The sequence below is a fragment of the Phlebotomus papatasi genome, chromosome 3, assembly GCF_024763615.1.
Source record: "Phlebotomus papatasi isolate M1 chromosome 3, Ppap_2.1, whole genome shotgun sequence".
Classification (NCBI taxonomy): domain Eukaryota; kingdom Metazoa; phylum Arthropoda; class Insecta; order Diptera; family Psychodidae; genus Phlebotomus; species Phlebotomus papatasi.
Window position 1 is genome coordinate 20,403,251 of NC_077224.1, and position 24,445 is coordinate 20,427,695.

The 24,445-nt window shown below is 33.2% G+C and overlaps 1 protein-coding gene across 5 annotated transcripts in view; it reads left to right on the plus strand.

The window, feature by feature from the left end:
* LOC129806845 (hemicentin-1) overlaps positions 1–24,445 on the plus strand; it is a 687,416-nt gene that overhangs the window by 608,035 nt on the left and 54,936 nt on the right. For all 5 annotated transcript variants that reach the window (XM_055855638.1, XM_055855639.1, XM_055855636.1 and 2 more), the window contains 2 exons: positions 2,629–2,889; positions 5,474–5,670. In XM_055855638.1, coding sequence (XP_055711613.1) covers positions 5,622–5,670 — 49 coding nt within the window. In that variant the 5' untranslated portion in view covers positions 2,629–2,889; positions 5,474–5,621. The remainder of the gene's footprint in view (positions 1–2,628; positions 2,890–5,473; positions 5,671–24,445) is intronic.

Genomic DNA, 24,445 nt, shown 5'->3' on the forward strand with positions numbered 1-24,445 from the left:
AATATGTTTTAAATAATAATTTTAAAAAACACAATAACTACAATTGCGAAACAATTATTACGCCCTTTGTAATTAGTATACTACTCCCTTTGTCCTAAAAAGATTGTGAAAACTGATGCTCTCTCTTGGAGTTCGAGCAGTTAAAATTCGAAGATTTATGGAAAAAGAAGAGTCTGATAAAATTTGTTTTTCTTTTATTCTTCGGGAAAAATCATTAAAAATGATTATGAAATGAAAACTTAACATGTTTTTTTAGCACAGTACTGTTGTTAAGTGCCTCTGCATTATCGACTTTTCTTATGGGGTTGGTTCCTGTCACGGCTGTTTAGAAGGCTGATTAGTTACAGAAAAATCAAGGCAAAATAAATGAAAATTAAAATAAAAAGTTTAAAATTTAAATATTTAAAATTCTAATACCACTAATATTTAAAAACATTTTAATTAATTGACTTTATTTGATAGGAAGCACAAATTTTAAAATGAATCATTCAATTTTGAAATAAATAAGGCTTAACGATTTAGGGCAGAATCACATTGACAGTAAAATGCTCACCGTAACCGTCAAAGTCTTACCGTATTTTGTTAATTTCCGCATCTACATTGCAATTCTTACGTAAATTCTGAATTACCTTATTACCTTATCTCATACTTGGTGGCACTAGGTGAAAATAATATAAGAAAATCGAAGAAATAAAACAAAAATATGATAAACGGTGAGCAAAAAAACTCTAGGGAAAAATTAATCGTACAGTTTTCTCGCTCACCGTTTATCGTATTTTCGTTTTATTTCTTTAATTTTCTTGTATTATTTTCACATAGTGCCACCGAGTATGAGATAAGGTAATATGGTAATTCAGAATTTGCGTATGAATTGCAATGAAAATGCGTAAATTAACGAAATACGGTGAGCATTTTACTGTCAATGTGATATTGCCCTTAAGTTAAATATTTAGTGCCAAAATTAAAACTCATAATTCTGAACTAAAAGTTAATTAGGGAGAAGTGGGATCCGTTTCGGAGCACCTTTAAATTGGGGCATCTTGGAATAGGGTTTCCTTATATTTTTAAATTAAATTGGGCCTTATCTTGATATGATTTAGCTCTACAGACCAATTAATATGCAACATTACATTATCATAAGGTTCAGTTCTTCTTTAAAAAAGCCATATTTTAAAGGTGACCCAATTCAAAGGTAGCCCACTTCCCCCTTTGCTTTATGTTACAAACTTATCTTAATTTTTCCAGCATTAAGGGATTTAAAAAGTCATCCCGACTAATTTTGAAATTGAAGAAATCCTAAGGAAAATTTATATTTTTTTCTAAATTATTCGAAACCCAAATATGTTACTCCAAGTGTTCGTCCCTATTGAGCAATTTTTGAATTTTTGCATAAAACCCATTAAGGAAAGCAAGTAAAATTTTGAATTCCTAAATAATGAACAACAATCCATTATAATCATTTATAGCTGACATTTATAGTGACCTCTTAGTCAAATTATCCGTAAATATTTCGAGGTTTTCCTTTGGTAAAGTTGGCAAGCTTTCAGTAAATAAAAGAATTACTCTAAAATTAGGCATGATTTGGCAAAGATCCGTTGAAGAAATATTCCTGAACCATTTTCCCATTCAATTTTGAGATACCGTAAAGCTTTTAGATCGATACAATTTAGCCTTCCTTTGAGAGAGCTTTTGCAAGCTGTTCTTCCTTCGATTGATTGACAAGTTGATAGCCTCTCTTGAAATTCTCATTGTGTACAGGATTTATTTTTCGACAATCACATGGGTGTCCGCAAATGGTAAAAAGATATTGAAAAAAAAATATCGATTGTTACACATTTTCTGCCGAATCGGAGATTAAAGAGGATATATATATATGTATAAGAAAATTGCGAGTTGGCCTAAAATATGTACATATATCTATTAAAAAACCATTCCTCCACTTCATGAATATTTATACTTCGAAAGCTTGTCGAAAGCATAGGAGAGAAACGAAGAATAATATGAACGCTTCATAGGCCAAATCATTCGATATTTTGTAGAACTTTTATTTATATAGGCCTCTGCGTAAAAAAAAATACATAGATATATAAATATAATTTGGAATTGTGAGAAAGAAAAAAAAATAATTGCTTTCGTCCATTTGCCAATTAATTGCCATGGCTCTTTCCACAACTTCAATTTGATTTTCTCAACATGGGAAAATATTGATCATCGCCGAAAATTAGTTCATTTCGAAGGACTATGGGTATGGGTTACTCCCAAATTAATTACAAGCCAGTAATTTTGGGTGGAATTACACCAGACAGAACGAACAAAAAAAAACAGCCGACAGTAATTTGATTCTAGCTCTGCATATCCAAATGATTGAAAATATTTTTAGCTGCTTTTTTTATGTTAATAATGTTATTAATGTTAAATCCCATCAAATCAATAGGATGGCAAATTTTTGTGTAATTGGGGAATGGTGGGAAAAGAGGGAGTTAAAGCACTATTGAGTTTATCCTGGGAAACTCAATTAACACTGGCTAAAAGGGTTGACCTAATTGAATTGGTGAATTTTTATGCTTATATCCATAATGAAATTCTATTTATTCATTTATTTTTATTTTTTTATTTTTTTTATTTTAGATTGGATTTCCGTCCAGATCGAGGAATTTACGATTTACTGATCAAAAATGCCTCCTACAGTCGGGACAATGGGAGATTTGAGTGCAGGGTGAAAGCCGTAGGGACTGGAGCTGATGTCCATCAAGAATACTACAATGTCACAGTACTGACCCCACCTCAACCACCCCAAGTGGCTGCGGGAAATATTGCCATTGCCACAGAAGACAAGAGACAAGAACTGACCTGTAGCAGCATCGGTGGATCACCTGATCCAACAATAACGTAAGTTTCAAACTGATTCTTTTTAGGTACAGTAAACTCTCTCAAAATCGGGTATTTGGGACCGAAATGTCACCCGAATTAGAAAAAAATTCAAGCGTCAAACTATTTGAAATGCTACGCTTTTTTGTTCATCTGCAGACTCATATTAAGTTTACATATTCATACTTATTGTGACCTGCATTAAAACTTCTTAATAATGAAAAATCACATCATAACTTAGACGGAACATGACAAATTCAGGCATATTTGCTTCATTCGATAAGCGTAGTCCAACTTGAAAAATGTCAACTTTTTTTTTTTCAAATTTAACTACCGCCCGAATTAAAGAGCCGAATTAGCGAGAGTCTACTTTAGGTTTCAGATTTGAGGATTAATTTAAATGTCCCTCAGATAATTTTGACAGCTGTTTGCATTGCCATCTCTACGTCTCATTGACACGTTTCTGCGACTTAAGCCCGATCGCAATTTAGTGTTAAAATCCGTTTTTGATAATCTTATGCCTGGTTGTATGGGTCCCGGTCAAAATCCCGAAAGCCAAAATCCCGAACGCCAAAATATTTTGAACATTCGGGATTTTGGCTTTCGGGATTTCGGCTTTCGGGATTTTGGCCTTTTCGGGATTTTGGCGTTCACGATTATGACTTTCGGGATTTTGGCTACCACCGGGTTATATAACTTAAGAAAGATTTAATCTTTTCTGAATACCGTCCCACTATGCTTTCGCGTCACTTTATCTGTGATCAGGTTCCTGATCGTATTGTATGACCGGATCTTTCTGTTTTTAGTGCAAGTACAGAACAGAGTCTGTCGGGCAGGGCGCAGTTTACAATTTACAGAGCCTTGGAATTTTCAATGCCCTGCCCTGGAGCTATCTCATTGGCCATTTTATGGTCATAGCCCTTGTTAACCCATTAAGGACGATTGGGACACCGGTGTCCCATAAAGAAAATAATTTTTCCTGACTACCTAAAGTTATTTTTTTTTCTTATGTCTGTACAAAATTGTAAAGTAGAAGGTTGAAGGAATCTAGAATATTTTTTGCAAGTCTCTAGCTATTTGCTATGTAGTAAATATTTAAGCTCATAAATGGCGAATTTTTAAATTCTCAAATTCATAATTGATTTTATTTATTTTTTATAATCCTAATTTTTTTAAGCAAAACCCTTTTGGCAATAAAAACTACAATACTCGTACGTAATATTTTTCATTAAAGCGAAAAATATTATTCATTGGTATTGTCGGAAAAATTACTTAAATTTTTGGGCTATTTTTGTCCCTATCGTTTATAGAAGCACAAAATGCACCGAATCAGACTCTGTTGGACTTTAAGGTTAGATGTAAGACTTATCATCGATTATGTTTCTCAGTTTAATTTTTTTGTTAATTTTCAATCCGTGAAAAGTGTCTCGTCGTTAAAGGGTTAAGCTTCCCAGTGTACCGAATTGTCCGATTGAAGGAACGTCAAGACCACATTGTAGCAGACGAGGTCATTAGAATCTCAAGAATTAGAACCTTGAATCGTCTGTTCCTATTCCAGTATAGAATACCAATCCGTTACAAACGGAATGCAGAACGTGGAAAGTCTCTTTGACCTCTACCCTAGCCTTATACTACAATGGTCAGACCTACGACAAAGACGGGTTTCAGGCTAAGGTTTAAACATGTTCCCAAGGATCCCCAATGTTTCCTAAAGAAGCTCGAATAAATGGAATGTAGAACGTAAAAAATCTGACCTCTACGTTAGCCTTATACTACAATGCTCAGACCTACGACCTATGACAAATACGGATTTCAGACTTAGTTTCATACTAGTTCACGAAGCGTGCGTAACTGAATTAACCGATTGGAAAACCTTCAGATTTAACTATGGAGCAGTCGAAGTCGTTAGAACCTCAAGACTTAACACCTTAAATCCTCTGTCTCTATGCCAGTATTACACCAATTCGTTTGATACAGAACGCGGAAGGTGGAGAATATCTTTGACTTCCATCCTAACCCTATACAACAATGAACAGTCCTACGACTTACGACAAAGACAGGTTTCGGACTAAGGTTCAAACTTGTTCCCAAGGATCCCCAATGTTTCCTGAAGAAGCTCGAATAAACGGAACGTAGAACGTGGAAAATTTCTTTGACCTCTACCCTAGCCTTATACTATAATTCGCAGACCTACGACCTACGACAAATACGGGTTTTAGACTTAGTTTGATACTAGTTCCCGAAGCGCGCGTAACTGAATGATCCGATTGGAAAACCTTGAGATTTAACCTTTAGGACCTTGAGGAGCAGTCATGGTCGTTAGAACCTCAAGACTTCGTACCTTGAATCCTCTATCTCTATCGCAGTAATACCAGTTCCACCTTAACCCTATACAACAATGAACAGTCCTACAACCTACGACAAAGACAGGTTTAAGAGCAAGGTTTAAACTTGTTCCCAAAGATCCTCAATGTTTCCAAAAGAACAAAGAAGCTGGAAAGCTGAAAAGCCAATTGATGCAACTATTTGGCTAATCCTTAAATCCGAGAAACTCTTAAGGACCAAAACAGCTTTATATCTAATTTCTAAATCTCGATCTCTGCAGATGGTATCGAGAAGGAAGCTCTCAGCCCCTTCAGGCTACCATAAATCGTGGTGGCTCGAAGGATTTGCAGACTTCAAGCACACTGATTGTAACACCCAGGAGAGATGACGATGGAGTTACATACAGGTGCGTCGTTTGGAACCGAGCTATGCCAGAAGGACAGCGTCTTGAGACAACAGTCACTCTCAGTGTCAACTGTAAGTACCTTACCAAATATTTCATGCCCTTGAGAGAGAGAGAATTTTCGGAAAATCCGGTTCGAAGGACCAAAAATGCCCCATGTTGACATCTTTTACTAAATCAATCTCTGCACTTTCGAGTCACTTAGAAATGCTGATGGATGAGTAGCATCCAGCATCACAATTGTGTCATAGAATCCAATAATTTTCACCATATGTGTAATCTGGTGAATTGAATTTGGACACTCTGACTGAGCATAGAAGATGGATTTGTGTCGATAGCACGTGTAAGATGGACGGAAATCGAAATGCGTCTCCAATCGAAATTGTGGTCAATATTCTCCAGGCTTCAATCGTCACATCAAATATTTCCCACTTTGACATTTCATTTTGGTTCTCTTGTAGTCCATTCTCTCTAGACATTCAGATTTATGCCTTTCGGCATTGGAAATTGAACCTCGAAAATTTCTTTTCAATAAAATTCGAGCGCAGATTTCTATACGCTGCAATTATTTTATTGTAACACTAACCAGAGTCTTGTGAACACACAAAAAAAACCACATACACAAGAATTTCGGTGGAAAAGAAACTCCATTTGAAAGCCAGTCAATTTAAAGCCACAAATTTCAACATGAGGAAACTAGAGGAGGAAGAAGTGGTGAAAAATCTTGAGCACATGGTCTATCGCGTGGAGAATGGCTGCACTGAGAGAAATTACTTATGGTTTGGAGGACAAAGTTGATTGGCATTGAGATGCTATCCGTTGCATTTTGAATTCGAAATTTAAAATTAGATAATTTGTACTAATTAGTACAGAGAAAAAGTTCTAATCACATTTCAGAATAGGGAATTTTATCGACAGTGTCAGTACGAATTTTACTTTGTACTAAAAAATTTAGTACAAGCTTGATGCTATGCCTAACCTTATGATAAAACTTAAAATGAGTAATGGTGCTATTCCAATAAAAAGTCAAGAGGGGAGATTTTTCTCTTGAACATTTTTTAGTACATGACTGTCCTCATGTGCTTCTGCATAATCAACTTTTATCTGAGAGCTGGGGAAACAGTCATGGCAAGAACCAATTATAAAGAAAAGGCAAAAATACAGAAGCACACGGGAGCAGCCATGTACCAAAAAAAAATCTTCCAAGTTTTCATTCTTATCGAAAAAAACACCATAATGCAATACATAGCTCCAATTATCATTCATGTACTAAATTACTCATTTATTTTCAACCGCTTATTCCTAATAGGATCGCGGGGTTATAACACTTAGACCTTTACTATTTCTTATTTCTCGAAACGTTCTAAGACAAGATCTTGAACTTGACAAGGTCATGAATTCTGAATTTGGGGAAACCTTTTCATTTATGTACTAAAAATGACCACACGATCAAGTATTAAATTATTGAACTAAAAATATTTTTATAGCAATTGAGGCCTAATGTTCTTAAACAATCAATAATGCTAAAGTTAATGTCTATAATTTAGTACATGACTGTACTAATTTTTTTAACAAAAAATAATGTGTAGAATTAAAATTCAATTATAATTACAAAAAAATGTTGAAAGGAAATAAAAAATTAATTTTCAATGTAATTTCAGAGAGCTAATAACATTTTTTCCGCTAAATGATACAATATCCCAAGGGGGTGACATTAGCTCTGAAAAATGCAACCACTTATAGTGTAAATTTTTTCCTGTTTTCGTACATATTTCACGAGATATCTTCAAAACTACGTAGGTTGGCAATTTGGGGTTTTCGGTTGCCTATTGCATATTACGTTGGCTTTTAATTTGTATTTGTACTTATTGCTAATTCACTCCAGAATGACAGAAAACATCTAATAAACTTCAAGGTTTTTTCGGCACGTTAGAAACATATAGGATATATGGGAAATGTTATGCCCCTGCATTATCCTATTTTTGCCAACGTGATGTTTTCCTGATGAATCATTCACAAAACTTGGAGAATCCCAAGGTTTATTTGATGTTTTAGAATATTTGGAGTTTTCCCAATTGTCATGTATTGTATTTTAGTAAATGTACTAAATTTAGTACAAAATCACAAAATTAAGTATAAAAACATGTGATATCTCCATAACTCTGCAAAATCTATTTGATTGCTTCTTCTTAAATTTTCTCTCAGTGTCAAACAAACAGACACTCCACGGAAAAAAAAGCCAATCGAAATATCGTAGTAAAGTGATATAGTTTCTCCTGAAGCACACCAAACATAAAATACCACGATTTATACTGGCTACTTGCTATTTTTACAGCCATTCATTGGCTCCATTTGTGTGTTTCAAAAACGTAAAATGCCACACTTTGTGTGACTTTCTAAAATGCGAGACACTCCACCGAGAGAGCGGTTAGAGATCTAGCAAATCTTTCAATTTCAAATACATTTGTGGATACTTTTTTTGGTGTCTCCCTTCCTCAGTGTATACAACCAACTTTTATTCAAATCTCTCGACAAACGGTAAAACTATATATGTATATATGACGATAGAAAGTGTTTTTTTACATCACTCAATTCCTCGTAAATATGACGCGTCTGGCACACGAAAAAAAAGCTCGTTTGGGTGAAGTGGGGGAGCTTTTTCTCTCTCTGAAAGCGTTACAATTGTGGCATAGACATCAGAGACAGAGGAAAAAAAATAGTTATTTCCCAACGCGTTTAATTGCAAATAGTGCGCTTGATTAAATTCTCTTTCATAACTTCCTCATTTTCAGTTCACTCTCATTCTCTTTTGTTTATTCAGTAAAAATAAATTAAAAGAAAAAATACAGCGTTGCCCTCATTAGAGATCAATTTGGCCACAAAAGGTTGTTTAGCACTGCATGTAATCTCCGCCCTCAGATTTATTTTAAAGTTAAACCTTCAATGAAAATCTTGTGTACAAAAAGACAATAAAATTTAACTCTATAAAATACTTTTCATGATGCACTTCGCCACGGAAGCATTTCCCCCAAAATTGGCCATTGAAGAGACAGAGTAAAATCCAAGAGTTTTATTGCACGAGTGATTCTGATAAGAGATATCCAAAGCATTATAGAAATTTAGAACTTCCTCTGGAGCAAGCACAATGCAAAAGTAGCCATTTGGCATTAGAAAGTAGATTATAACGAATGGGCTCAAATACTTAATTCACTGCACGATACTTTATTGTTTGTGCATTCAATGCTGCTCACTTGATGCACTTTGAGAGATTTAATCAAAGATAGAACTTACAAAAAAATTTATTTTTCTTGATTTTCTTTTTTAAAGTACCCAAAAGTAGGAAGTTTAAAAATAAACCCTCCTTTAAATAGTATAATGAGGAAAACCAATATTTTCGTGGATGAGTAATATTTTTTGACATGTGGGTGGACAAATATTACATAAATGTTGTTAGTTTAAATTGGGAGCTTTTATGGTCTTTTTGATACATTAATGGAGCTGTCATGAGCAGCTAAAATTTTTTGTATAACTTGCAGTTAATTTGTCAAAAATTACTTTTCAACTGACAATTTATTTTATAATGCTTTTGACAAAAGTGCAAATGACTATGAGCACTATTTGACACTTTTATCTCACATCATGCATAATTTTATTTGATAAAACTGTATTTATCTCTGTCTTTAACTTGAGTACCTAATAAAAAGAGTAAGAATTTAATTGAAAGCAAATTAGCTAAATTGACTATTTGAAAGATAACTTAATAAAATGAGTTATCTCAAATAATTTCAACGATAAAGAGTGTAAAGTATTTAAAATGCACGATAAAAATAATAACAATAAGCTCTGATAATAAAAATTATTATTGTGTACTGATATACTCATAAAGTAATAGTAAAAAAAATATATCAAAATTAATAAATCGAGGCAAGAAACACGAGTTGCTCATAATCTTTTCACTATTGTGTACGAGTACATTACCCATGAGATTTTAGTACAAATATGTCATGCTTACATTGAGCATTTGTTAAACTTGAAGAAGGAATTAAACTTGAAAAGGCTATTAAAGTGAGGGAAAAACATTTGTAATAAATCCTCGCATTTATCACAGGCTTAGAATTTACTTACACTTGTCACTTTTTAGTACTAAAAATTTAGACATGAACTCTAAGAGGTCAACTTAATATGGTTATTAAAAAAATCTAAGAAAACATATTTATCTAATACAGCTTACTATTTAGCACAGGCTAGTGTTTCCTTAAACCTCACAATTATCACTTATATTTTTGTACTAAAAATTTAGTCATAGCCATATGTACACTGACTGAGAGAAATCCGAAAAACCCTGCATTATTTATCCGAAATCGGTGTAAGTATTATGCTTTTTAGGTGTATTATGGATTAAAGTTACACTCTTTCATGTTAATTTTACATTTAAAAATGTATGAAATTAACAATAAAAAATGTTGATATATTTTGACACCTAAAAATGTTAAAGTTACGAGGAAAAAAAGTTAATCGCACCCTCTTTTTCATCTCAGACGTGTTAAACTTAATATGGTTAATGAAATGTGTAAGAAAACATTCGTAACGGAGCCTGGAATTTAGCACAGTTGTGTGATAGACCGCACACTTAGCAGTTATATTTTTTGTACTAAAAATTTAGTCATGATCCTTTTTGAAACCCTCTCAAACTTAGTACAAACACTCCGATTTCGTAGCACATTTGCCAATTTAACCGACGAAATGTTAGGTTAGTAAACATGTCTATTTGTACTAAATTTGAGGTGTTTTAAAATTTTCATGATAAAATTTTTAGTACAAAAAAAATATAAGTGAAAAGTGTAATGTCTATTACACACCTGTGCGAAATATTAAGTTGTATTACAATTTTTTTCTTAAAAACCTCAATAATTTAGATTATTACAATTTTGACACGCTTATTACCAAGAATAAAGCAATATTCACAATACAGCACGATTTTCCACAGTCGTATGTACTAAAATCAAGTCGAAAGAGAAATTTTACAATTTTTGTATGAAAGTTTCGAAAAATAAGAAAAGATAGTATACGTGTAATTAAAAATTTATCTCTTTCAAAAATTTATCCACATCATGGAACTTTATTGGTTAGAAGTTTAAAGCATTCAATGCTTTGGCCAATCAAAGACCTAAATTCGACTATTAAATTCGACTAATACTTTTTGAAAGATTAAATATTTAATTTGAGATTTTTTGTTCAAGTAAAAATTGCAAATTTCTGGTTTAAATGGGTTTAGTACATACATGTGCTAAATGTTAAGGCTTCATTATAAATACATTCTTCCATAATTTTGTAAGAATATCAATTTTGTAAACAAATTTAAGAAGCAATATGTGAAAGAATATATTTACAACGGAGCTTTAGGATTTAGCACAGTCCTGTACTAAAACAAGTTATATGCCATATAACAAATTTAAAAACATTTCATTTCTTCAAAATATTTGGTGCTTCTAGAAAACTTCCATTCTAAATTGTCGGGTGTACTGAATCTCAATACTGAGAGTCACGAGTAAGATTTTAGTACAATTGTAATGAGAATCTATAACCTGAAGAGGACAGGAAAACAATTAAATGTCAAATTGTGAAATAATTAAAATTTCAGAGTATATTTTATGGGAATATTATACCACAAATCGAGTCAATTCTTATCTCTTCTGACCACTCTATGCTATGAGACATAAACCAATACCAAGAAGAACGGAATAGAGTGATTAACTAACTGTCTCATGAGCTTAATTCTAATACATTTCCGTTCTCAAAAGACATTTGGATTGAAGCTTGTGTCTCACCTTGCTGTTAGAGAATGATGACTACGATGTCACCTTGGTAATTGATATTTCCAGTGTACAATTGTAACCCAATTATGCTGCTAATGACTGCATTTTATGCCTCGCACATCGCACTATTATGTTTGTGAATTAAAAAAAAATCAACATTTGAGCTTTTTTCAGCTCTTTGAACACCTTTTGTCAATTCATTTGAACTCATTTTTTTCATATTGTTAGCCCCACCAAGTGCTCTTGTTTTCTGCAGCATTTTTCCACCTCTTTGAACGAGGGGGGTCATGTTTAGCATAAAAAAAGGTGTTTGTGTCGTACATTTGTTTTACCACAAGCATTATTTTTTTTTTTCTTTCACGATGTGCAAATCAACAATGGTGTTTGATGTCTATCATAAGATCACAATGTGGCTCGCCTTGAAAAAATCTCTTTGGGTCTGTTTCTCATTACTACAACCCAAGAAAACACATCATAATACATCGTGCTAAAATCTCACTCTCGTAGAATATCTTCTGGGCAATATAGTAAATTCTCCAATAATAAAATATTTTATTGAACAACGAGACGAGTGTATGGTAGAGATAAAGTATATACAATTGGCACAAAAGATCTCTTGTTAACCTTTCCTAGAGGGCTTTTGCGATTTCTTGCGTATAATTCATTGATTTTGGGATACCAAAACATCACCATAGGTATTTTGATGAGATTTTCGGTGAAAATTGTCCATTTGCGTTTGTGGTAAAATGATAGTTCAGTCAACCAGAAAGGTGTAGTACATATTGAAGCTTTAGAAGCCATCTACAGGAACATCTATTCTTCTGAAGTACTCATATAGGGCAAAATGGGACATTTTCATATAGAAGGATAGCTCTTTATGGATGAACTGAAATATTCAAGTTCCTAAAACAGAACTTAATACTCAATACACTCTATTGTTTATTATTTCTGGTGAAAAGAATTTTGAAATGTTTAACTGGTGCATTTCATTTCTTTATTTCTCAATAAGCTCCGCCCATAAATAATTTCATAGGACGCCTTTAGAGATTTATGTTTTTTTCACGAGGTTTAAAAAATTAATAGGGCATAAATACTTATGACATCCTTTAGCAAATCACACCCATTATTTCATCTAACCAAAAAACAAAAAAAGCTGTCTCATAAAACAGACCACGCCCCCTATAAATCTTTTGATTGCTAATAGTTCAAGCATGTCCAAAGAAAAAAGTACTAACAAGAACAATTAGGAATCCACCTGAAAACTGAGGTTAATAGTTCAATGGGCTGTCCATAATAAAAGGCCCTATTCTAATCAGACTGAAATGAATAAAATAGACCACGCCCTTACTAGATTTTTAATTAATAATTCTAATTAAATAATACATTATTGTCTAATATTACAGAAAAATCATACTTTGTTTTTAAATTTCAAATCATCAAATAATAACAATTATAAATTAGAAATGTCGTAGGGGGTGTGACCTATTTTATCATAGATTATTTAGTAGTATTCATCTATCTAGTTTGGTCTAGAAATATTCTAATCGTTCTAGTAATCCCCATACCTAATAATTAAGATTTATAAAACTTAATATGTTCTTAGATATTAACCTAAAGAGGGCGTGGCCTAAATTTTGTTTCGATAATGCCTTATCAGAAAGCCAGGTAGGGTAAAGTGGTACAAGTTGGACAGGGCTTTTTTTTCTTAATAAATTTAGAAAAAAATATTTTGTAAAATTGTTCGTAAATGTTTGTGAAACCCTATTGCAGATTTACGAAATGCTCGTGAATCGTATAACCCACAAACAAGTTCGTAAAATGTTGTACTTTTTCGCAAACATTGTTCGCAAAATGGTCATTTGACGAACATTTTTTGTACTTTTACAAACATTTGTTCGTAAATGTTCGTAAACACACAAAAAATGTTCGTAAAATTTTGTCATTTGTTCGTATTTGTTCGTAAATTTTTGTTTGTCTGGCAAAAATTTACGAACAAATCCGAACAAATGACAAAATTTTACGAACATTTTTTGTGTGTTTACGTACATTTACGAACAAATGTTTGCAAAAGTACAAAAAAATGTTCGTCAAATGATCTTTTCACGAACAATGTTTGTGAAAAAAGTACAACATTTTACGAACTTGTTTGTGGGTTATACGATTCACGAGCATTTCGTAAGTCTGCCATAGGGTTTCACAAACATTTACAAACAATTTTACAAAATATTTTTTTCTGTATAGTATATTCTTCAAACAAAAATAAATAAATAAAAAAAAACACATTTCTTGTTGTAAATGGTCCACGCTTTAAGTATGTGCGAAACCACAAAGCCTCCCCTTACATTATCTTAATGTTATTTTCAAAGTTTCATAAAACTTTTTCAAATAAATTTTGCAGTACAATTCTCTACAAATAAATCTAGGACAAAATGTTGAGAAATTTTTATTATTTTGAACTTTCTATTTAAATGCTTTAGTTATGATTGCGGAATTAACCTTTTTAAATGAAAGAATAATTGCTGATAATAACTTTTAATAGAACTGTTGAGCCTTCAGGATGTCAAAAATAAATATTAGTCATAAAGTCCTTTTTTTTATTTTTAATATTTTTTTCTGTTCATTCCAACCCAGGAGATAGATTACCTTTGAATTTTTCATGAGTTTTTCGTATAATTCTACTACTACAATCATCTAATGATCCCTTTTAAATTCAGGATAGCTTTTTAAAATTCAGGACAGTCAGAATATCCGAAAAGTTGTAAGAAATGATACAGATATTACAAATGTATGAGACTTTTTTGTGTAAAAACAACCTTTACAAGGCAGGACAACTTATGCAAGTTTAATGTGATGTTATCAGACATTGTTTCCTTGGAAGTGGGTTAAAATTTTTTCATAAAATAAAATCTCAATAATTTTCTGTGTAAAACTATCCCAACTTCCTGTAACATCAGAAATGTTGATAGTTCTTTAAGGATGGGAAATGGTAGTTAGATTCCCGTGTGATAGGATGCAAATTGATGGAACCTGAGGCTTTGGGGAATGGAACAACCCAAGAATATCCTATCTACATGACTATGGGTGCGGAATAAATCGCACCAATCACAAAATTTGCTCCAATAATATCAACCAAAATATTGCCCAAAACACCCTTTCCATCCAATCCATCTTCGTCACCCGCTGAAACAATTTTCCAATAATTTTCCAATTGCTCTTCTATCGCATTTTGATATTAATTAATATCCGGGCATCCAATCAATCTACTAATCTCTTTGTTCAAATAATATTGGAAAATACTGGTGGTCATGTCAAATAATTACCACCTTTAATATGCTTTACACACATTTCTATATCCAGGTTAACATTTTAGCGATAACATATAAATGCCCTATTCTCCGCATAAATAATAACCTTTTGAGTATAGGAAAACCGCACCTAATCCACGTGGCATTTGAGGGTTGGGAATATATATAACCGTGACACTAAACCTCTATTTTGAGGGGATCTGTTTGATGATGTTTCCCGCTGGCATCATTTGCCACCACCGGAAATTCAATCTTGGAGCGTGAATTAAAATCATCACCAAAATTGATTATTTTAGGGATACTGAGGGGAACTGGCTGAGGGCAGCTTTTTTGGGATCTTTTGAAAATTCATGAAAATTTTAAAGGACTGTATCATTATTTAACAATACAGGAAAGAAACATAGTGAATTGGTAGCTTCATGTAAACTCTGATGGATTTCATTTAAAATTTTATAAGAGAACTGAATGTTCTGCATATCTTTCAACTCACTGGAGAATAGAATAGTTGATTAGGGTTGGTGGTCACATCAACCCTATTCACACTGATTTCTTACATTTTTTATAACCACCTTAAGGTTTTCCTGTATTTGTGCAAAAAACAGTTTTGGTCAGTAAATAAGCAGATTAATCGGGAAAATTTGAATTTTAGTTAGTCAAAAAAACTAAGAAATAATCATATAATCTATAAATTCATTTTTATACTGTTCCATGCTGATCATATTTTCCTGACCGCAACCTATCAATTCTGAGATAAGTCCTTCAACGTTAAATCTTTAAATCGGCCTCTGTCTGAAGGTTTATTCATATTCTCCGATAAAAATCTTTAATTATAAATTGTCGAATTGTCGAAAAATTGTCGAAAAATTTACAACCCTGCTTTTTGTAAGTTTTTCTTTAATTCTAGCACTCAAGAATTAGCCTTTACCGATCCGATCTACTATACTCGACCGGAGAATACTTCTGGAATTAAAGAAAGACTTACCGTAGATGCGAGTAATCATGCTTTCCCCTTGCTCTTCGTAAGCTTTTCTTTGCTTCTAGCACTTTGGAATAATCTTCACTGATCCAATCTACCATACTCTATCGGTAGAGACCATCCTTGACTGCTTGAATTAAAGGAAAACTTACCGTAGATGCGGGTGACATTACACACTTACTTTTCCTAAGCTTTTCTTTAATTATAGAACTTAAGGTTGGTCTAACGATTCTCCTTAAGTATTAAAATTAAAAAAAAAAACTTAAGAAAAACAAGGGGCCTAGGTCACCACCAACCCTCAGAGGGCAGTCACCCCGGATTTACGGTGTTTTAATACTCAAAGAAGTAGGAGAAAGTACTCTCCCTTCGAACATTCATGCCTTCGAATAATTTGAATTTGTTTTAAGTTTCCTAAGAGACTAACACATAATTATCACAAAATTATCAATAACTGATAATAAGCTAATAAATATTTAGTAGAAATGTGTAAGTCTCTTAAGAAAAATAAAAGAAAATTCACATTATTCGAAGGCATGAACGTTCGAAGGGAGAGTATTTTCCCCTGCAATTAATTGAAAAGTATTTTGTTTTTTGATTTCCGCATTTTTCCTAAAATGTTTCCTACTTTGAAAAAATCCATTACTTAAATTTAAAATGTAGAAGAGCCTTAAAGAAAATGCGGCAAAACAAATATTCATTATTCATGAGCTTTCAGAAAACTTGAAAATTTCCTAATCTGCAAATTCTTGCATAAAATTTACCACTATTTTGCCTGACACACACCAAAGCAAGATATTGCTTTCGGGCTATTTTCCAGAAATTGATTTTGTGGAAATTCTTACAAAGTATGGGACAATATTGACCTGGTTAATGAATAAAATATAGGGGAAAGTGGACTGCTTTTGAATGCGGCAGTCTATAAATACTTCAATTTTTCTCGTATTTTCCCAAAGTTAAAATTCCATTTTGTTAATCTGAGTTACTAGAACTAGAAAATAGTTAATAGTATTAACTATAGTTCACAAAATAAAATTTTTGCTTTGAGAAATAAGAGAAAAATTGAAACATTCAAAGACTGCCGCATTCAAAGGCAGGTCACTTTCCCCTACATTGACACATTTTAAGAGGAAATTTATTAATCTAGAAGTTTGCCAGACAATTGTTCTCTATCTTAATGAGAATATGCTTTTGAAATCATTTTTCAAAAACTATATTTGGCATGCAAATTTTCCTTGGTGGGTTACAAGAGAAAGAATAAGGTGAACTGGAGACGACGTAGAATGAGTAAACAGCACGGGCTATTTCCTATCCGTGTCGTAGCTCCCATGTGCTTTATCTTATGGCTTCCGTTCCTTCCATACACCCAGTGAGAGCCACTTACTGAATTAGGAAATGATCGTTTAATACAACAAAAGACTATACGACCTGAGAAGAAGCGTTCCGTAATTTGACTTTAGAGGCTTGACACCATTAAGATGGCGATGGCCGCTCGGTTTGGGGAATTATTATAAAGACACATAATGGCAAGTTGCTAGAATTATGGTGCTAATCCAATGAGAAATAAAAAGAGGAAGTCATTCTCTGAACATTTGCTAGTAGTAGTACATTAGTACATAACAGCTTTTTAGTACATAACAGCTCTAATGTGCTCCAGCATAATCGACTTTTCCTTGTGTTGTGCGAAGACTGGGGACAACGATCATGACAGGAACCAACATGCAAAAAAGCCGATTATGCAGAAGCCTATGAGAATAGTCATGTACTAAAAAAAATGTTCAGGAAAAATATTTCCCCTGTAATATTCAATGGAATAGCACGATTATGGAGTTATTACAATGAAAAATGATCAGGGGAAATCTTTCTCCTCAATATTTTTTTAGTACATGGTTCTCTCATGTGTTCCTGAGTTTATTATGCGTTGCTTTACGTCACGACTGTTCGCCCTAGTCCTCGTTGTGTTCCAAAATCACCAAACCGTCGTAATAGGATCTAATGAAAATGGAAAGCCAATTATGCAGCAGCACATTAGAACAGTCATGTACTAAAAAAAATATTCAGGAGAAAGATTTCCTCTTTCCATTAGTCAATGAATTACCATCATTATGCCTTTGTAATATCAAATGACTGCTAGGTATCAAAGTGTTTTTATAAAGACTTAAATTCATAAAATTCTTTAGTACACATGAAATTTAAACATTGTAGAACAATGTGTTTGTCAGGTAAAACAAAAATATTTCCATACAACATTTTGGCAAACTTTAATAAAGTTCCTAATTTCATTAAAATTTCCGTTAACAACGTGATATTGAGCTTGAAAGAAAGCTCAGTGAGTGAGCTTTACCTTAAAGGAACAAATTTTCTCTCAGTCAGGTATTTCTTGAACTTTCATCAGGAGTTTTGTTTGAGGCATCCAGAGCACCACATCCCCCATCAGCCCATCCCACAAAGTACCCTTATGAAATTGTAGGCACACACACATATTGTAATTGGCTTATATAATCCCCAAAATATACCCCACCCTATGTCCGGAGGATTGAGTACCGCGCCAGATTGAAATGGGGATATCAAATGTCTTACGTAAGGTGCTGTTTTGTACTCAAGCTAAGGGTGATTGGGGGCTGGAAGTTGAAATGGAGCTTTTCTGTGAATTAAACTTGCGTGCCAGTGTATTTGTGTTTACACCCATGGCCATGGGGTGCCTAATCGCAAACTCAAACACAACCCCTCCTCGGTATAAGCACAAATTCCAGGCCAAACTTTAAATCAAATTTCCTGTTTATTTATGCTCACGAGGTATAGTATGCTCATAGGCACTCGGTCCCCATTGACTTCCAATATAGCCACATGTTTGCATTTTCTTTTCCTGCAAGCACCATCTCCATCCACCCACGAAAACCCGAGTACACCACCCTTTTTGGGGATTTGGACGGAAATTCAAATCAATGATGGGAATGGTCAAGGGGACAAATTGTGATTTCCTTTGCAAATAATACGAGAATGTTAGGACATTGCTGAACGGTGAAAACTTCAAAGTTACCTCAATCAGAACAGAAAATAAATAGCCTCTCCTCCTCTGACATGGATAATGAAAGGCAAAGCAGGTTAAATACTATTTCGCATTAATTCCATATACTCCAATCAATTCCGATTGGAAAAAAAATCCACAAATTTCTACCGAAAAAATAAATCAATACAATCTGTAATCCTACATGCAAAGTTTAATTGCAAAACCTTCTGCAAAGGTATTTATTTTCCATTTCCGTAGACAAAAAAATATCAGAAATAGCGACTCCCTAAAATATTTGCTGTTTCAGTTTTAAACTAAAACCTCAAAGCAATTGCAAATCATTCTACAAGTTATCAGCAAAAGATATTTGTTTGAACTAGTACAAGAGAATTATTTTTATGATATCAATTTTTGTACTAATATCTTTTGTACTAAGGTAACTAATCCGTTTAAGCTTGAAACCCTGCTAAGGTCAACCATTCACGAGACAGATAAAATGTCTAAAACAATGGAATTAAATATTTAATTAAAAATAATATTTAAATTGGGAATTAGTACAAAAGTTTAAGTATTCACGAAAAGTACTAATTCTTAGATTTTTTTTTCTAACGTCTCATGAGAATAAAAAGTATTTTTTCTGTTTAATTTGAAACGTTTAAAATAAAAATAGTGAAGCAAATCCCTAAGAAATCATTTTTTAAGAATAGAGTACTAAGTTTTTAGAACTCGTGTGCTTTTTCTCTGTAATTCCTATCTTCTTTTGACCTCCTCACTAGAAAGTAATTTAAAGATGAGTTTGATTTAAAGTTTGATTGTAAGAATTCAAGCTGAATTGCTTAATCTATACAAGAACAAAAATAGGAGTACTAAACGCGCTTGAGTTTATTTTTAAATAATCCTTAAGACTTTTAAAAAATTGGAAATGGGTTTAATTGTACTATCTTAAGAGAATTTATGCCAAATTTTAGCCTCGAATGGTATATTGAATGAGAACAGCAAGTAAATGAACTTAAAAACCTCCTGATTTGTTTTAGAACCATTTAGAACTCTCTGTATTTTTCTTGATAGTTGATAAGTTAATTTTGCATTAATATTTCTAAGGAAATTATGAATTCGTTTGATATTAGTCATTAAGAAAGTTCGGATTACAGAATTTGAATGTTAATTTTAAATAAAACTTTTGAGGACCATAAATTAAAAAGTACCACTTATTTTAGTACTGTTCCGGGGAAACTCGGGCACCACCAAACACGGGGTATCACCAAACACTGCGATTTTTTAATCAGATATTCGACTTCTGAAGACAAGGCCTATAGGAATTTATAGGCACTATAGGGATGCTCGTCCATTGAAGAAATGGTCGAGATAGTCCAAGTAGTTTAGAAATAAAAATTAGTGTTTGGTGCTACCCCGTGTTTAGTGGTGCCCCAGTTTCTCCTAATGTTTTTTTTTAACGTGGAATACCTTTAAGAAAATATCAAATGCATTTGATATGAATTTGATATGATATTAATTAGATTTTAATTAGAATCCTCCATGAGGTTCTAAAGCAATTAAAAAGTGTTATTTTTTAGTACTCCTTGTTATTTTGTAGAAAATCCCAAACGTTTAAGCGGTCTTGCATAATTACAAACCCTTTTAGTTTTAAGCAAATGCAACAGTTTGGGTAATGAAATTTAAGTAATATTTTTTTTTTATGTTCATACGAAGCAATTAATGAGTGCTAATTTTTAGGACTTTTTGTACTTTCTTAAGAATTAAAGAAAGGTATTTTATCTTGAATAGTCTCAAGGAAATGAAAAACATATTTAACCCTAATTCATTTACAAACCCTTGGGTTACAGAATTTAAGCCAACAGATATTTGAACCAGAATCTAAAGCAATTAAAATGTACTAATTTTTAGAACACATAATTTTTCCCAGGAGTTTTAAGTGTGTTTAATCTTGAAAATTAAGAAAAATGGTCCTGAAATTTAAATTGTAGCTTAATATAAATTCGGCAGGAAAATATTTAAAATTTAAAAGTTGTACTAATTTTTAGTAGTACTAAATGTTATTGTCATTTACAAGAAAGTTAAAAGAGAGCATTTAAAATTATTATCAAGACAGAGAACGTAAATTGTTAGCTCAAGTTTAATTCCTCGTAAAAAAATATTTAAAATTGAAAAGTAGTACTAATTCTTAGTACTACTAAATGTTGTTGTCATTTAAGCATTTTGCAATTCCTATCAACAGTTTTCTCAGACAATTTTTATAAGAATCTACCCCTCTCTCTTGTAAATGTAACAAGGTTCTTAAGATAAAATTCTTTTACATGTGAATCATGGACATATTGTTGTCTGATCTCAGCTTAGTTCTAATAAATTAAACACACGAGAGATGGATGAAAGAGACACGAGTAGTTCTATCCTCTCGTAAAATCTCAAAATCATTAATCATCTTCTTGTTACTGGGGAGTCAGAAAAGTAAATAAATTGCCCAGGGAGAACAATTCCCCAATTTTGTGTGGGACTCTGAAAGACTCTTCTTTTTTTTTTGTCTTCGTCCCCAACTTACCAGAATAAGCATATAATAATTGGAGGAAGTGAAATTGGCATAGAAAATGGAATTGTGAATGGGATTCGCGAACTGGTTTCTGGCCAAGAGATGTTTATGGGCTGGTTCATGGCTCCTGTGGTCTCTGGGGAAGTGCACCAGAATATACATTCCGTGGAGGAGATTCGGTATGGATGTGGGTGGGATAATATCCCATTTAACCCATTTTCCCATGTAAAAGCCACTGGTGGACGCGGGTAAGAAGGAAAGACGATGGCCAATGCCTCTTTTATGTCTCTCACTCGTGCATGCAAAACTCCTCTTTTCCTCGGTCAATTCACTAAAGCCATTGAGCAACTAAACAAATGGGTCACATAAGCCAAAAGATCCATTCAACATAACCCCCCACTACCATTAAATTCAGAACCATATGATGTATGGTAATTAACTTTATACTCTCCTTTTTCCGGCCCAAGAATTTCCCACTGCTGGGAAAAGCATCTCTATCATGGAATTGAAGTATTTCAGACTTGAAAATTCCAATTCACCAAGCCAAAATAGAAAACAAATTCTAAGGCATATAACAAGAATATAGGAAAAAATCAGGAAGATGAAAATGCCACAATCCAAAGAATAGAGGCAAGAAATCTTGAAGAGATCTATTTAAATTATCCACCCACACAATGTTCCCAGAAGCCATTCTTTTTGCTTCTACCAGACAACAATTGGTTCAAAAGCACATTTAAAAGATGTCTTTTGCTAGAAAGGCAAAAAAAGAACATAGAATCTGAATTTAGATTATTGAGTTTTTCTTTTACCCAAGGGGCGTTTAACTTTGACAATTTCATTTGAATAGTCACAAGAAAAGCTCCTGATTTTGCAGAACAAAGTTCCACTAAATGTGGGACAGGGGACACGAAAATTGTCAAAGAATGATTTATATCGTATAACAGAAAATAACTTCGAAGAACGATTTGCAAGAAATAGAATAACATAGATAAAAAGCTTTCACTGCGACATTTGAAATAGTTTCATGAAATTTTCAAATAGTGCACCTCTATTTAGCAAGAAACTCATTCTAAGAACAAAAATCGTTTAGATAAGAAACGTTTATGGAAACTGTGAAACAAAAGTGGAAATTCCGAAACATTTTCAAAGAAGAAATATTTTTGAAAACATTGAAACGTTTCTAGAAATTCTTAAACTGAAAGAGGACCGGTGAAAAACAATCCTCTCGTTCAGTAATAACCTTCCCGATTTGAGAGTTGTCTCCGGTTGAGGATCGTCCTTTACCGATTCGAAGGTATATTAGGGAGAACTTACCTAAAAATCCGTTGGAAGTTCGAACGTTTAAACCGACGAGTTACACAAAAATGAGCAAGTTCATGAAAAGGGCGTTTATTTCAATAAAAGTGCGATTGAAACGTTCTGCCATCCCGAAAATCCACAAAACTACACAAAAATTAACTTTTTGCAGCAACCGTTTACACACTGTTGTTGACATTGTTGACGATTGAAATGTCAAGAATATCGAAATTAGAAATGACAGAACAATCAGCGCTATAGCGGAAAGTACGTGAACTTGCACTTTAAGCTTCCGGTAGACTTTCGAATAGGTTTGGCTTGGCTTTGGAGTGGCTTTGTCTCTTCAAAAGGTTATTACTGAACGGAGCCAAGAATGATTCTGCTTAATAACCTTTCGAACAGATAAAACCACTCCAAAACTCAGCCGAACCTATTCGAAAATTGACTGAAAGTTTAAAGTAAACGTTCACATATTCGTCGCTTTAGCGTTGTCTATTTTTCCATTTCGAATTTTCGGTGTTCTTGACATTTCAATCACTAGCAACGTCAACAACAATGCGCAAATATTTGCTATAAAAAAATGATTATTTTTATAGTTTTGTGGAAAATGTACTTTTCATATAACTCGTCGGTCGGTTCAAAATTTCATTCTAACGGATTTTTATATAAGTCCTCTCTGACATACCTTCGATTCGGTATAAACATTAACCGGAGGGAATCCTCAGATCGGGAAAGTTATTACTAAACGTAAGGAATAATTTTTGATTTTCTCACAATGAGTTATGGTGCTATTCCAATGAAGAAATGAGCATGTTTTTTTTAGCACATTACTGTTCTCAAATACTAAAAAGACCATGACTGTTCCCACATGTTATTTCAATTAATGTCAGATGGCATTGTGATCGGGGGTGAAAGCTTGCTCGACGGGAAAATTCGAATTTGGATTTCGGTTGGGAAATCGACAAAATTAATTTAATGTTTTCACTTTCATAGTATTTTCTACATTTTTTTTATCATGTTTGACAAACATGATTGATTCTTCTCTCTACACAAAAAAATCATATTTTCCCCAGTCCTCGTCGTGTTTCAAAATCACGAAATAGTCATGACAGGAACCGATACAAAAGAAAAGTTCAACCGAAATCCGCATTCGAATATTCCTTCCGAGCAAGCTTCCACTCCGATCATGATGCCATCTGACATTCAGTCAGCAGTGTGGAGTAACCTGTCATAGCAGCTTTGTGGCGTGATGCAGTTGGATGGCCGGGAGTTGGCAACTTTAGCCTCAACCGCGGGTTTTCGCAGCTTTTCCATGAGTTTTCCCGTGAATGCTCAGTGGTGAAAAGTCCGCGAGCAGCATTAATATTCTCTACTCATTATTTTCCTTAAAATGACGTATGGGAACAGACGTGGTCTTTTTTTAGTACTTGAGAATAGTAATTTTCTTTAAAAAAACGTGGTCACTTTTTACTGGAATAGCACCATTAATCCTTTTTCTGATGTCAGATGCCTTAGTGTCATTTTCTCAGGCAAGAAGACCATTAGGAATTAAGTTTATTAATTATTTATCCACTAAATTTCATTCTCGTCTGAAATACCGTTTTGAACAATAAACCATTTATCCTTCTTCTGATTCTTTTATTTTACGTTTAGTCTGTCGGACTTTATTGGGTCCATATAGTCAATAAACCGTGTACTTGCTAAATTTCTATACATTTGACAGATGTCATTGCTGACACCAAAAGAATTTTTTTCATGAAATCACTTAAAATCTGACATTTAGTCCGCCTTTTTCTGTTTTAAGTTCATAAAATGCGAATCGATGAACTAGTCCAAACGAAAGAAGTGTTGGACAATCTTTCTTAGAAGAACTTTTTCTGACAGCTTTTAAAGTTAAAATATTG